This window comes from Heterocephalus glaber, unplaced genomic scaffold (genome assembly GCF_053883595.1).
Source record: "Heterocephalus glaber isolate CG9 unplaced genomic scaffold, H.glaber_assembly_v1.0 deba00001561, whole genome shotgun sequence".
Lineage (NCBI taxonomy): Eukaryota > Metazoa > Chordata > Mammalia > Rodentia > Bathyergidae > Heterocephalus > Heterocephalus glaber.
The window spans coordinates 4,735,617-4,751,036 of record NW_028258349.1 but is presented as its reverse complement, the minus strand read 5'-3'; the positions used below and the strand labels follow the sequence as shown (position 1 = coordinate 4,751,036).

The window sequence follows — 15,420 nt, the reverse complement described above, 5'->3', positions numbered from 1 at the left end:
CTTAATCCATTTTGGATTGAATTTTGAATATAGGGTGTAATAAGGGTACAATTTCACTTTTCTGCCTGTGGATATTCAGTGTTCCTGAATGGATTAACTGAAGACTACTTTCTCCTTTGTGCATTCTTAGTAGTTTTGTCAAAGATCAATTGACCATAAATGTGTCAATTTAGTTCTTGGATATCCATTCTGTCCCATTGGCCTACATACCTGCTTTTCTATATGATTTTCCATGCTGTATACCATTCCCATTATGTTTTGATTATTATAGGTTTGTAGAATATTTAGAAATAAGGTAATGTGATGCTTCCAGCTTTGTCCTTTGTATCCATGATTGCTTTGATTATTCAGAGTCTTTCATGGTCCATACAAATTTTAGGAAATTTGTTTTCTGTTTTTGTTAAACATGTCACTGAAATTTTGATAGAGATTGCACTGAATCTGTAGATTGTTGTCTGGTAATATGGATATTTTAAAGACATTATTTCTTCCCATCCATGAACAATTATGTCCTTTCATTTGTATCTTTCTCTGTTTAATATATGTATATATCCAATCCTTATGGCTTATCCAACCCTTCATTAATAGAAAATTGAGTTGTCCCTACCTTTGCTACTATGCATAATAAAGCTATAAACATTCATGCATAAGTTTTTCCATAGACATTTAGTTTTTTTCCTCTTAGGCATACATCTAAAGATAGGGTTTCTGGATCATATGATTTACTATTTTTAATACTCCAAGGTAGTATTAGACTATTTTTCAAAATAGTTTCACCACCCTACATATTTTTTTCATGTGTTTCAAAAGGCTTAGAATGAAATAAATAAATTGTTCACTATATAATTAATCCTATTCTCTCCCACTGACTCAACTCTTACTCTTTGTAAGGGGCATATAATTCAGGACCACTAAGAATGATCAATACAACTCAGCAGAACAGACATATTACAAATTACACTCTTCACAAGTATTGCCTCAGGCTGATTTACTTCTCACCTTTAAGGAAAAGTATGTGGAAAGTCATTTTGTTTATTTATATATCAGTATATTATGTCCTAAGATTCAGAGTAAAAATGAGAGACATGGGGAAGACAAAATAAATAAAAATAAGTTTAACTTTCATTTAAGTATCAGCTATAAGTCAGACACTGTGTACTATATTTATAGATCTTATCACTAATTTTCCAAAGAATCTTAAAAGAAAATACTATTATCAAATGATGAAATTAAGATTTTGTATCCTGAAACTTTATCTTCCACCTATGAACTAACTGATGAGTGACTGAGTGAACTAGGATTTAAACTCAGATACATTTGATTTCAAAAACATCCTTTATTATATGAATGCTTTCCACATTCCATGATATTAAATGGTATATGAAAAATCATTTTTCCCCGAATTTTATTTAATAAATATTATTATGTAGACCATAACTGAATTGATTTATATTAAATGAAGTAGATTTGAATATACACATAGTAGGTCAGATTTAAATTTGACAGAAATTCAAGGTATAATACACAAACATTTAAGATTTTAAAAATCACTGCCTATTGTATCTTGTTAAGAGAAAGTGTGCTTTTTCCACTCTCTCTTCTCAAACTGAAAGTGATTCTAGCAGACAGTAGAATGGTTGTTGTAACACTGAAAACCAGGCAATGCTTGCCCCATCTCCACTACCCCACAGAGAAGTACACAGAATGCTTGATTTCTCATCTCTGGTCACTGATGACTCCTGAGGATACCATATTCTCAATCCATGCCTTGCCTGTCACCACCTTCACTCACCCTAGTACCCTTGTTCTCTTCACCTGCCTCCTCATAGCCTCTTTGATCTCCTTGTTCCGTAGGCTGTAGATGAAGGGGTTGAGGAAAGGGGTGATCACTGAGTAGACCACTGCCAGGGCCCGGTCATAATCCAGAGAGTAGCTCTTCTTCAGCCGCACGTACATGAAGAGGATGCTTCCATAGAAGATGAAAACCACAGTAAGGTGGGAGGCACAGGTAGAGAAGGCCTTTCTCTTGCCTGCAGCTGAGGGAATCTCAAGCACTGTGCAGATTATCTGCACATAGGAGCTGAGGATCAACAAGAAGGTGGCTAGGATTTTGCAGGAATTTATCACAAAATCCACCAGGACATTGATAGATGTGTCAGTACAAGCCAAGCTCAGCACAGGAGGGAAATCACAGAAGATATGCTGAATGTGATTGGGACCACAGAAAGGCAGGTGGGACACCAAGAAAATCTCAGCCACTGGCCCAGCCAAGCCTCCCAACCAACAGCCAACGATGATTTTGGTACAGAGTGATGGGGTCATGAGGGTGGGATAGTGGAGGGGCCTGCAAATAGCTAAGTACCTGTCATAAGCCATAGCTGTTAGGAGATAACACTCAGTAGCTCCAAGGGAGTGAAAGAAATAGATCTGCAGGAGGCATCCAGAGAAAGAAATAGTCTTCTTCTCACTGAGCAAATTTGCCAGCATCTTGGGGATGGTGGCAGCTGTGTAGCCCAGCTCCAGGAAGGAAAGAATGCTAACAAATTGGTACATGGGTGTGTGAAGCTGGGCATCCAGATGGACCACCAAGAATATCAGTAGGTTTCCCAGGATAGTAGTCAGGTAAATGACAAGTAATAAGAAAAAGAGATAAGTTTGGACACCTTTGAGATGAGGGAAACCCAAGATGATGAATTCTGTCACATGGCTCCAGTTTCCAATGTCCATTGTTCACCATTCATGTCCCTATAAGGTGGAGTATGAGTAATGAGGAAAAAAATTGAGCCATAGAAATCCTAACAAAGATGTTCAATGTGTTTTTCCTTTCCCTTCACCCCGAGAGTAAAGACTTCACAAGAAAAATACATTTGAACCTGGCCCCTTTTCATGCCTCCAGTGAACAGCCTCTCTCAGAGTGTCCACTGTTATCATTAGATTTTAAATACCTTACACAGCCCTGGTCTGGTGCCATCTTCCATCCTGTAACCCAATTGTCTTAATGTAATATATATGTGTGTGTGTGTGTGTGTGTGTGTGTGTGTGTGTGTGTGTTTTAGGAATTTTAATATTCCTTATCAGAATACATTACTACTTATACATATTTCTTTTCTAAGGTATAAATGATTTATACTGATAAAATATTGGTACTGTACTGAACCAAATATACCTAATTTGAATTTCATTTTCTGGTTTCTAATTTCAAATTATTTTCCTCTTCAACTTCTTGGCTACTAAAGAATCATTCACTTTCTCCCATCTTCTTATGGAAAACCAGACTTAACATCATCAGGAGTACACAAGGCAGTTTTAGACCTTTTTGGGACACTGGTGAAAATCCCAGTCTAGGCTAATGAGTTTGAGTAAATGAAAGAGGTAGGAAAAAACAGGGCACAACTCTATCTCCAAATTGGCTTTTTCCTCAATCCTTCCTGTCTGTTCCTTTCTACTAACCTCAAATGTACCCTTGTGATTTATGGATTCTGCAGATGACAGATACTTATATTCTTCTATGTTGAGGGCAGGGTAACAAAAGATTATTATACATTTTCTAGACATTCTACTTAGGCTGAAGAGATAAGTAAAATATAGCCTCTAAACTAAGAAACAATTTTTCTTGTTTATTTTAATTATTTTAAATTCATATAAGTTGTATGTGTTTATTATGTAGAACATGATGTTTTAAAGTACTTACCCATTGTGAAATGACTAGTTATAGGTAATTAATAGAGGCATTATTCACATAGTTATCATTTTTGTGGTAAGAACATTTAAGATCCATTCTTAAGCATTTTGGGGAATCCAAAGTATTGTTACTGACTCTAGTCATGATGGTGTACAAAGAAACCAATATTCTAATAGAGAAGTAACTAATTACTAGACAACGTTATGCCAGAACATTCCATAAGCATAGAAATATGCTATTACTCTTAACTTATCAAATGCGAAACAAGGCCCCAAATTCTTTCTTTTTACTAACTTCTGTCTCACATCTCATGCTCCATTTCTTCTATCCCCTCCCCCAAAACTCTTCCACAAATTGCCAAAACTCACTGGCTCTAATTATTTCTTTCAGTTTCCTCTTTATTAGATTTTCACCATCATCTCTCCATCAAAACTTTCTTTCTCATAACCACCAGTTATTTAAACTTTCCTAAATCTCGTGATCATTTTTCATTCCTTAGCTTACTTGAGCTATCAGTAGTTCCCAACAAGGTCCATATCTCCTGCCTCTTGACACACTATCTTCTCTGGGTAGGACTTTTGATTTCTTCCCACCTTACAGTTGAGTCATTCTTATTCTCCTCTGTTAGCTCTTTGTCTTTGCCCTATCTTTTTCATGTCACAGTTCCCAGAGGTCAGTGTTTGTTCTTTTCTTCTCTTTCTATAAACACTTTTGTTAATATCATACTGTATATGTTAACATCATATATGTGCTGAAGACCTCTGAATCAAATTCGCAGCCAACATTCATTCTCCCTACTCTAGATTCATATATTTGAGTCCTACTCACATCTCCTCCAAGGTGTTAGGCAGCCATCTTTAACTGAACTCCTATGTGCTCTACACAGATCCTGCCCAATGTCAAATGATGGCAACTGCAGTTTTTCCACCCACTGTTCCACATTCTCACATCATTGTTTCTATCTTTCTGTCATATATGTAGAATCTGATTATTTTTACCACCTTTACTGCAGCTGTTTTTTAGAATTCTTTTTACCAATTGTCTAATTGGATAGCTCCTTCATTTATTTCAAATCTTTGGTAAAATCTCAACACCTGGGAAACCCTATGTAAAACCTAGCTCTTTTCTGCTAGCCATATCTTGGACTGCTATCACCCTTCTCTATTAAATTTTCTTGAGATATCATTTTCTATCCTGTAAAATGTACTTAGTATCTTTATTATTTATGCTTCTCTTCTGTGTGAAAAATTTCATAATGGCAGGGAAATTTTTTCTGTTTTGTTTGCTGACATATCTTAATCATTTACAGCCATCTGTGAAACATAATAATAACAAATACTTGTTTTATGAACATTCAAATTCTTTGGGATAATATTCACATTCAGTAGAGGGTGGAAGAACAGTAAGTGAGCCACAGGCTAAATATGGAGATCAAAAGACATCACAGAAGACATAAATGTTATCTCAAATGAAGTAACAGAATTTGTTAGATGAAAATAATGAAGGAAAAGTCTTTGGAGCATAGAGGAGTACTATGTAAAGGAGGAGTTATGCAAGACATCCAGGATTCTCTTTCTGTCCTCAGGGTCATCATTTCTTTTGTTTCTAGGATTCTTGAATCTTACCTAACTAACTTCACTTACTCTGCTTTTCCCTGGCATACACTTTCCGCTAAACCCAGGCAATATCCCCATTCCTCATACCAAAGCATTCTCAACCTGAGATGTAACCCAGGATGCTTCTCCTAGGATAACAGAGAACTACTTTTGACTAGACCTCTTACATGGTTAATCTTGCATCAGCAGAATCACTTCAATACTCAAACTTTGCCTTTGCCATGATTCTGCTCATTTCAAATTCATGTTTGTCCACTGCCCAATTCTGCATCTGGCTCTTTTCAATCTTGGGTACTTATCTGCTTTCTGTAAGAATTATCCCAAACTTTCTACCCAAATAAAATCACTTTCTCCCAGATGCTTCACATTCCTTCTCTTCTCAGTATAAATGTATATTCTGGAGTTATCCATCTCCATCTGTCATCTCCAATCTCACTCTCAGGTGAGGTGGCTGGACCCTTAAACTCAGTTTTAAGATTGACACAGTGTACTGGTCACAACTGAATATTAGAAACCAATATTTTCCTGTAGCTTTCTCCTAGGCAAAGTTTCCACCTGGTTCCAAAGACTTATTCACAGCTGTGCATCATGTCATCCCTCTCTGATGATTCACTGTTGCTCTCTCTCTGGATGCTCTATCTGGGAATCACCATGAGTCATTAGGATGAGAGCTATCCTTATTTCCCATTGAAAACTAACACCTCCATGCTGACTCAACTGCCCAGTTCTAAGTTCTCAAAGATTTTGACTGTTTCCTTCTCTCCTTTGTATTTCATTCAATTTGGCAAAATTATAGTTTTGCTCTTATTTTTTAAATTTTATTTTTTTATCATTTCTAAACACTATGATAATTTTCAGCAACAGTAAACATTGACTCAGTGTTGGAAAAAGGTTTAGGACCTCCCAGTGACCCCTATAATTTTGCATTTCATTGAAATATTAGAACATTTAAATTTTATCATATATTTCTATCAGTTAATATAAATAAAAGAGTTTTTAATATCAAAAGAAAGAAAAAAGGCTAAACCAACAGGATAAATCATATATACCAAATATCACAGTGTCCTTTTGTTTCTCATTTTGATTCAGACCAGAAAAAAATCTTATTTCCTTACCCATAAAAGAATCTATGCCCTGAGAATCTCCACAAACGGTCACCAAGCACCTTCTAGGACTGACAGTGCCGGAAGCTCCCTCCCATAAGAGAGTCATCTGCCTTGTTGAAATACTTCAGTTTAATAAAATTCTTCCCTCCATCCACCTGAAATCCCACTTTCATGCATTCTTTATTTTTGCTCTTGAGGAGAACTGTATTGCTCTAGTCTAGAGTTATATTTTTAAGTATTATTTCATTGTCATTATTGAAATTACACTATTTGCAAAATGAGTTCCTGTATTTAGTCTTGACAAGTTTGTTTGCAGCATAACCTCACTAGAATACACTTAATCCTGAGCCAACCTGAAGACAACTCAATCATTTTTTAGCTCAAGTACTTCACCTTCTTCCCCTGGCCATCCAAGGTGAGCACTGATCTCTCCCACCTGGAAATTCCCAGAAGAATGTCCTCACTGTCCCTCTCATTATGTTCTATCATGTACTGCAATTGTTTCTATTCATGTCTTGTCATTCCAAAGCAAGGTTTTTGATACTAACAAACAAATCACATACCATTTCTTATCTGCCAGAGTGCTTAGCACAATATTGGATGTTTGGAGTGGTGGTGTGGCAAAGCCCAACCAACCTCCATTGCTGCTTGACAAAGTTCCAGCTGGGGGAAAGAAAGGGTGGAACACATCGTACCCTCATGTTTTATTTTTTCTTGCCATAATGTTTATAATTGTTACTCTGATCATAGGAGTCATTGTGTTTGTGACTAACAACAAACTCTCCATGAGGCAAATTGGTAATGATATATTGAAATCTGATCTGGCTCACAAGTCCCAAATTCCAGTTTCTCTTAGTTCTATTGCCACATCCACTCCTAAAGAAACCTCTCCTAAAACCCCCTCTGTTTCCCCACTACTATGACTCCCCCTCTTATTGCTGACATTCTTTTTACTAAAGGGGTCTTATGAAGAGATTGAAAGGACAGACTTTAGATGTAAGAAATAGTGGAAAATGGGAAAAAGAAAGAAAGTTAAGACAGGTAAATGCATTAAGGAGGCAGGTTACTCAATATTTCTCAAAATGCTGTAAATATCTCCTGCTCATGGACAATGAACCCAAATGACATTTAGTTAAGATGAATAGAGGTAAAGAAAAATAGAGAGCTAATAGCAAAATATATTAACCATTGTGCAGTTTCTCAAGGGCCAGCTGGCGACCACAAGTTTGACACTTAGTTGATTAAATCTTGCTTGTACCCCCGCTGATATAAAGATTTTGATTAAGTTACTTTCTGTTCTGTTTAGGTGTGGGTAAATAAGGGGACAATTGTAATTTTTAAATAGGTATTCGTGATGTTCAATGAAATGAAACAGTTTAGAGGAATTGTACTTTAACAAAAATAACCTTTACTTCAATGTAAACATGTTCCACCCAATGCCTCCCAACTATTGCTTAAAGATATAAAAATAAATCAGACCCTGAGACTTATCAGAGGGAACCTGAACATTGCTTGTGAAGGCTCTTTTCTCATCGCCGGCCCAGGACATCTCCCCTTCCTACCCTACATTGACATCGACTGCAGCTGGTCTGCGGCAGTGGTGGCAACAGAAAAGATGATGATGATCAAAGTGGCTCTTGGGGCTCTTTCCCTCATCTGCTGCTCATCTCTTCTCTTTGGTCTCCTGCTCCTGGAGTCAGTGTGTTCTTATAAAATATAGCACATGTAAAAACTAATAATTGTCGTACTTAGGTCTTTTGTAATCATGCTTTATTCTACTCATTCTAAGAAGCTTTTAGAATCAATTACTTGCATTTCAGTTACCACATTTGCCTTATCTATAACCTGTATTTACTTAAGCACAGGGACAAAGAACGGGGAGTTAGGAGGGGATGAAATGTAAGAGACTATCTCATCCAATGTCCTCACTTGCAAAAGAGAAAACTGAGATCGAAAAAGGGAGATGCTTTGCTTACAGTCACACAGCTTGATATAGATGTACCAAGTTTGCTAATTCTGAGACCGCACTCTTCAGTGTACCATTTAGAAAGCAGAATATCTTATTTTTTAAGCACAATTTTTGTATTCTGAATGATCTCTTCTTAATACTCAGACTAGAAAGAAACAAAATAACAAAAAATAAGTAAAGCTACCTGAAAAGGTCTTTACCTGTGCTTGATAGCGGGGTCAGTGTTGGATGAGAGCCCCCTGTTCTATTCCTATTTCTTATATCCAGCCAGTCTTGGGGCCTGCAGGAGGTGAAGGTAGCACTTTGATGAAACCCTGGGAAGTAATTCAAGCCATAAAACATTCTTCTCCTGTGACTTATATTCTTGATTGAACAGAAGCTCCAGAGCCTTCCAGACAGACCTCTTGGGGTCACTAAAATGCTCTCCCAGGAAGGAACTGACATGCAGGAATTTCATTAGCCAGTAGTTCTCTATCACTTGCTAGTTCACTGTTTCAATTACTACCAATTCAAGTTGAGAAGGGATGTCTCTCATGGTGATGATTTCCTTTAGGAAAAACACGGTAACTGGCTTGAGAACTCAAGGTTCAAATGGGTTCTATATTGTGTGACTTGGGAGACAGAATGTGCCTTCCAATTATGCAAAGACCATCCTAAAATGTTACCAGCCTTTTACTTTCAGTCTATGGATTTTCTTTTGAGTTAGGTGTGTTTCTTGTATACAGCATATTGCTGGGTTTTGCTTCTTTTTTTTTTTTTTGTATTAAATTCTTTTATTGGTACATTGTAGGTATACAACACAATTACATTTCTCATTGGGAATTGTACCTTTACATACTGCATCTTGGTTCTTATTTTTTCCCCATTCCTAGCCCTCCCTTCACCCCCTCCACCCTTCCCTATTTACAAAGACTTTATTTCCATTTTTTCCATTTCTCATCATTTTTCCTTTCCCTTCTTTCCTATCCCCTGCCCCTCCCACTACCCCTACCCCTTTGGACCTTTTCTTCCTATTTTACATTATCGATCATTCATTCTAATCATTGGTACATTTTAGGTATACAAAATAATGACATTCATCATTAGAAATTTGCACCTTTACATAATCTCTCTTGGTTCTTATTTTTCACCCTTGCCCAGCCCTCCCTTCAACCCCTCCAGTCCTCCCTATTTACAAATATTTTCTTCCTATTTTTCCATTTTCTCATATTAATCCCATTCCCATTTATCCTTTCCCCTAGCCCTCCCACTTCCTTCCCCTTTGCCCCTTTTCTTCCTATTTCACATGACCTATTATACATTTAGTCCTTATTTACACTTTCAGTTTCTCACACCAGAGAAACTATTCAGTATTTACACATGTGTGTCCTATTTATTGCACTTAAGAGTATTGCCTCAATGTACATCCACTTAGTTATAAATGTCTCTAATTTCTCATTTTTTATGGCTGAGTAGTACTCCATTTTATAAAAAAACCACATTTTCTTTATCCAGTCTCGAGTTGATGGGCATTTGGGCTGTTTCCAAGTTTTAGCTATTACAAACAGCGATGCTATGAACACGGGTGAACATATATCACTGTGGTATGATTCTTTTAATTCTTTGGGGAAGATACCCAGCAGTGGAATAGCGGGGTCAAATGCGACTTCCAGTCCTAGTTCTTTGAGGTATCTCCATACTGATTTCCACAGTGGTTGCACCAGTCTACACTCCCAGCAGCAGTGGAGCAGGGTTCCTCTTTCCCCACAGCCCTGCCAGCATTTGTTATTGGTTGATTTCATGATAGCAGCCATTCTTTCTGGAGTGAAGTGGAATCTCAGCGTTGTTTTCATTTGCATCTCTCGAATGACCAGTGATGTTGAACATTTTTTCATGTATTTATTTGCTATTTCTACTTCTTTGTGTGAGAAATGTCTGTTCATTTCAGATGCCCATTTTTGGATTGGGTCTTTAAATTTGGGAGATCTGATCTTTTTAAGTTCTTTATAGATTCGAGATAGTAGACCTTTGTCTGAGGAAGAGCAGGTGAAGATTTTTTCCCACATTGTGGGTTGTCTCTTCACACTGCTGGTGGTTTCTCTTACTGTGCAGAAGCCTTTTAATAAGAAGAGATCCCACTTATTGATTGTTTGTGCTAGTTCATGGGAAACTGAGATTTTGTTCATAAAATCTTTTCCTACACCAGCGTCTTCAAGTGTTCTACCTAACCTCTGTTCCAACTGGTTCAGAGTTTCTATTTTAATATTTAGATCTTTAATCCATTTTGATTTTAGTTTAGTGCATGGTGAGAGATACAGGTCGAGTTTTAATCTTTGGCAAGTTGAAGCCCAATTTTTCCAGCACCATTTATTAAAGAGGCTATCTTTCCTCCAGTGAGGGTGTTTGGCTCCTTTATTGAAGATGAGATGGCTGAGTGTGTCTGGCGTTGTTTCTGCATCTTCTAATCTGTTCCACTGGTCCTCAAGTCTGTTTCTTTGCCAGTACCATGTTGTTTTTATCACAGTAGCTTTGTAGTATAGTTGCAGGTTGGGGATTGTGATACCCCCTGCCATGTCTCTGTTACCTAGAATTGCTTTTGCTATTCTGGGTCTCTTCTTGTTCCAAATGAATTTTTGGATTGTTTTCTCGAGGTCTATGAAGTATGCTGCTGGGATCTCAATTGGAATTGCATTAAAGGAAAAAACTTTATGAACAAATCTTCAGTGGCACGGGAGCTCGCACAAAGAATCAACAACTGGGATCTCATCGTATTAAAAAGCTTCTGCACTGCAAGAGAAACTACCAACAGAGCTAAGAGACAACCTACAATGTGGGAAGAAATATTTAGCAGCTGTAGCTAAGACACAGGTCTGCTATCTAGAATATATAAAGAACTGAAAAAAATCAGACCTCCCAAATTCAAAGACCCAATTCAAAAATGGGCATCCGAAATGAACAGACCTTTCTCAGACAAAGAAGTAAAAACAGCAAATAAATATATGAGAAAATGTTCAACATCACTGGTCATTGGAGAGATGCAGATGAAAACAACGCTGAGATTCCACCTCACCCCAGAAAGAATGGCTGCTATCAAGAAATCAACCAATAACAAATGCTGGTGGGGCTGTGGGGAAAGAGGAACCCTGCTCCACTGCTGCTGGGAGTGTAGACTGGTGCAACCACTGTGGAAATCAGTATGGAGATACCTCAAAGAACTAGGACTAGAAGTAGGTCCCATTTGACCCAGCTATTCCCCTACTAGGAATCTTCTCCAACGAATTAAAAGAATCATACCACAGCGATATATGTGCACCTATGTTTATAGTGGCCCAGTTTGTAATAGCTAAAGCTTGGAAACAGCCCAAGTGCCCATCGACTGGAAACTGGATAAAGATGTGGTTTTTTAATAAAATGGAGTATTATTCAGCCATAAAGAATGAGAAACTAGAGTCATTTATAGCTAAATGGATGCATATTGAGGCCATATTCTTAAGTGAAAAAAATAGGACACACATGTGTAAATACCAATAGCTTCTCTAGTGTAAGAAATTTAAAGTGTAAATAAGGATGAAAATGATTAAAATGAATAATTGATAATTTGAAATAAAAGGTAAAGGGTTTGGGGATGGTGGAAGGGAAAGGGGAAAGGGAAGAAGGGAAAGGAAAAATTATGAGGAAAAAAAATGGAATCAAACTCTGTGTAAATAGAGAAGGGTACAGGGGGTGGAGGGGGTGAAGGGTGCACAGGTAATGGGAGAAAAAATAAAAACTATGATACATCATGTTCTGGTACAAACACCCAATGATAAATGTAAATGAATTTTATAGCTAAAATGTACCAATAAAATATATATATTTTTAAAAAAACTCCAACAACCTAAAATGTAACCAGCCATTTTGGAAGGTCAGGGCGTGAGAACAGGTGCAGCTGAAGGTATCAATATCATCAAGACGAACTCCAAACCCTGTCCTTGTTCATGTCTATAGAAGTTTCACATTCTCTCACACATCAGTTTCCTTTTTTAGTGTCTTCTTTCTTGAAAAGGGCCCTGTTGTGAGATCTTGGATTTCATTCCAACTTTCTTCCCACAATTTATGTGACATTAGCTATCTCACCAGGGACTTCACTTCAAACAGTCCAGAGTGGACTTTACATATCCTCACCACAGAGATGTGTATATGGGGTCAAGAGTATTCACTTTATCATGCCACTATAATTCAAAAACATCACATCGTATCCCTTAAACATATACAATTGTTGTCAGTCAAAACTAAAGAAATATGAAGGTGGGCTATCTTCCTCACATAAAAATAATAATCCAATGATAATATGTATGAAAAATGTTCTTATGAACTATAATATATTCTGTTTTACAATAAAACTGATAATTTATTTACTTAATGAGTATGAATTTATTCAAGATTTCTAAATCTGTTTAAGTTGATTAAGAACTAAATAACTACTACTGTTATAAATTTCTGACCCAAGCTGTGTTCTTTCTCTTTCTTGGTATCATGGATCCAGAAACAAAACTGAGGAAATTACGCATTGAAAAAAATTGTATTATTTTGTTTCCTTGTATGTTTGTGCATGTGTGTGCATGTACGTGTGTGAAATATTTGGGAATGATCCTGGGGGCTTTGGACTAACTACATTTCCAGCCATTTTTCTGTTTTTCTTGTTTTGTTTTGTTTTGTTTTTTGAGAAAAAGTCTAGCTAAGTTGCTAAATTGTCCAGGCTGGGCTTGAACTTGTAATTGGAATTACAATTGCACACTATCATGCATGACTAGAAAGTTTATCCTTTGGCCAGAGAATAAGGAGCAAGTAGGAGAAGTAACACAGAGATCAGCTTCCCATCTGAACAAATAATGAAGATCCCTTTTGAGAGTAAGGGGAAGGGAGGATTGTGTTAATAAGTGGGGGATAGTTCATCACTTTTCTGGGGAGAGTGTTGGATCCATATCAGTTATGACAGAATGCCTTCCTTTAATCCTTACCTGGCCTGGGTTTAGTCTGGGTCAGAAGACAGTCAAGCCATTGTGTTCCTGGCAGGCAAGAATTTGATTAGGGTACTAGGTCACAAGGAGTTGGAAATGACTCTGAGGGTAATGAGCAGGTCCACATCATGTCCCTCATGGCTGAAAACAGTTATGTTCAATGTCATCCTACATCTGGTTTTACAGCACTAGCTAAGGTCCCAGATGTCTATTTGGCTGGCTCAAAGAGAATCTTGTCTGAAGCAGAACAAAAAGTAAAATCTCAGGATTTGAAAGGGTGTCTGCCTAGTGAAACTTTTTAAATTAAAATTTCCACCCATCACTATTTCTCAATTACTTTTTTGATGTAAATGAGAATATTTTTGATCCTTAAAAACCCTCCACCCATATCTGTTATCTGCCCTCCAGTTGATACCATCTCTGCTTGTGTGCACAACTGTTTAGCAACAAGCTTTTGCCTAGCAAAGATTTTTTCATGACCAAACTATAACCAGGCTCCTCCTTCTGGACTAAGGCTCAGCTTCTGTTTGAATGATTTTTATTCAGCACAAATCATTTTTATACAGCACAAATGATTTTTATTCATTGCTTCCTCCTGCCTCTCACATATACATATTAAAAGACTTCAGTAAAATCTAGCATAGTTTAGAACAGGTTACAACCATATGTCTAGGATGTATTTGCCTGAAAAGGCTCAAGGTTTCTAAAATAATGTACTGTTTTTTCTAGCCAACACAGATCGGCCCTGGTCACCTTTTCTTATGGCATTTTATAAAAGATGCTTGACATCCCCTTCTTGAACAAAAAGGCCCTGGATTTGCAGAGCATAAATACTCCCACCACCACTGACTCAAAGCCACTTGTTCACAAAATGTCTTATTAACAATCAGCTTTCAAAAGCTAGTATGAGCAGGCTTTGACATCTAGCTATTTACTTTTTTTATTGCATCCCAGGCCTTGAACTTGCAGCTCCTTTGACTTTTCAATACTTGCTAATCTCTCAACCATTGGCAGTGCCTTTTATCTCCATCTCCTTAGAGTGACAGTCTAGTAGGTAAATTCAGTAGTCTCTTTTCACTACTCATTTTCTTCTGTTTCTCTGCAGCACGTAACTTTTTATTTCTTATGTCTTGATACTGCATTGTCCTACTTCTCCTTCTTAGTATCTTCCTTTACTATCACCCTTATAAACTATTTTTTAATATTCGATCTCAATTTCTTAATGTGATAGGCTTCTCTACAATTTGGTCCCAACCTACCTTTCCAGATTAATAATCAACTACTCCTGTGCAATTACTCAAAATTTGATTAAAGACACATCATGCAAAATTCCACTTAAAAAATAAAAAGCTAGAAAGGTAATCCTTTGTAGGAAGCATATTTATCTCTAGCTTTACACCCCTTCAAGGAAATCTTCCCAGTCCCAAACTGTAATGTACTTCCTTTCTTTGATTTCCCACACTCTTCTCTTGAGTGTGCTCTATGATCTCTATCTCTGCCTAATAAGCCCTCTTTTTGATGCATCTTGAAAATTCTTTGACTGTTAATGCAAGTCAGTGAACATGCAAGGGTCAGTGAAGATACTTATTATAGCATGTTGGGAATCTCTCAGACCCAGCCTAGTGATAATGCTATAAATGATGTATTTCAATTGATTAAAATTTTAAATTGACTGGATTTATTCCCCCCCCAAAAATTTAAAAATTAGCAATGTGGACTATAAAAGCACTAGAAAATCTTAATACAGAAATCCTTCATTTAATGACTGAGTACCATTCCTGCAACTAGGATGTCAAATGAATCGGTCACTAAACAAACAATTGTATGTAGCCTACTAGGTACATTACAATATGTATTCAGAACAAAGAGATGGTCAAAGAAAACTCCAACCTGAGGGCTTTACTCTTATTTATATAACTCTTACATGCAGTTATAATGTATAACAGAACATAAAACTATAGTATTATACAGTACAATCTGCAAAAATGATAGAACTGTGTAAACAAGGTGTATTACACAAAAAACACAGAGGCTCTATAAACAAGATACACAGAACATACAAAAAAAA

At 36.9% G+C, this 15,420-nt stretch overlaps 1 protein-coding gene across 1 annotated transcript; it reads right to left on the bottom strand.

Moving 5' to 3' along the window:
* Positions 1–1,788: 1,788 nt before the first annotated feature.
* Positions 1,789–2,727, bottom strand: LOC101706428 (olfactory receptor 6N1). The gene has a single exon (XM_004859138.2). The coding sequence runs from the start codon at positions 2,725–2,727 to the stop codon at positions 1,789–1,791; it is 939 nt and encodes a 312-aa protein (XP_004859195.2).
* Between the last annotated feature and the right edge of the window lie 12,693 nt (positions 2,728–15,420).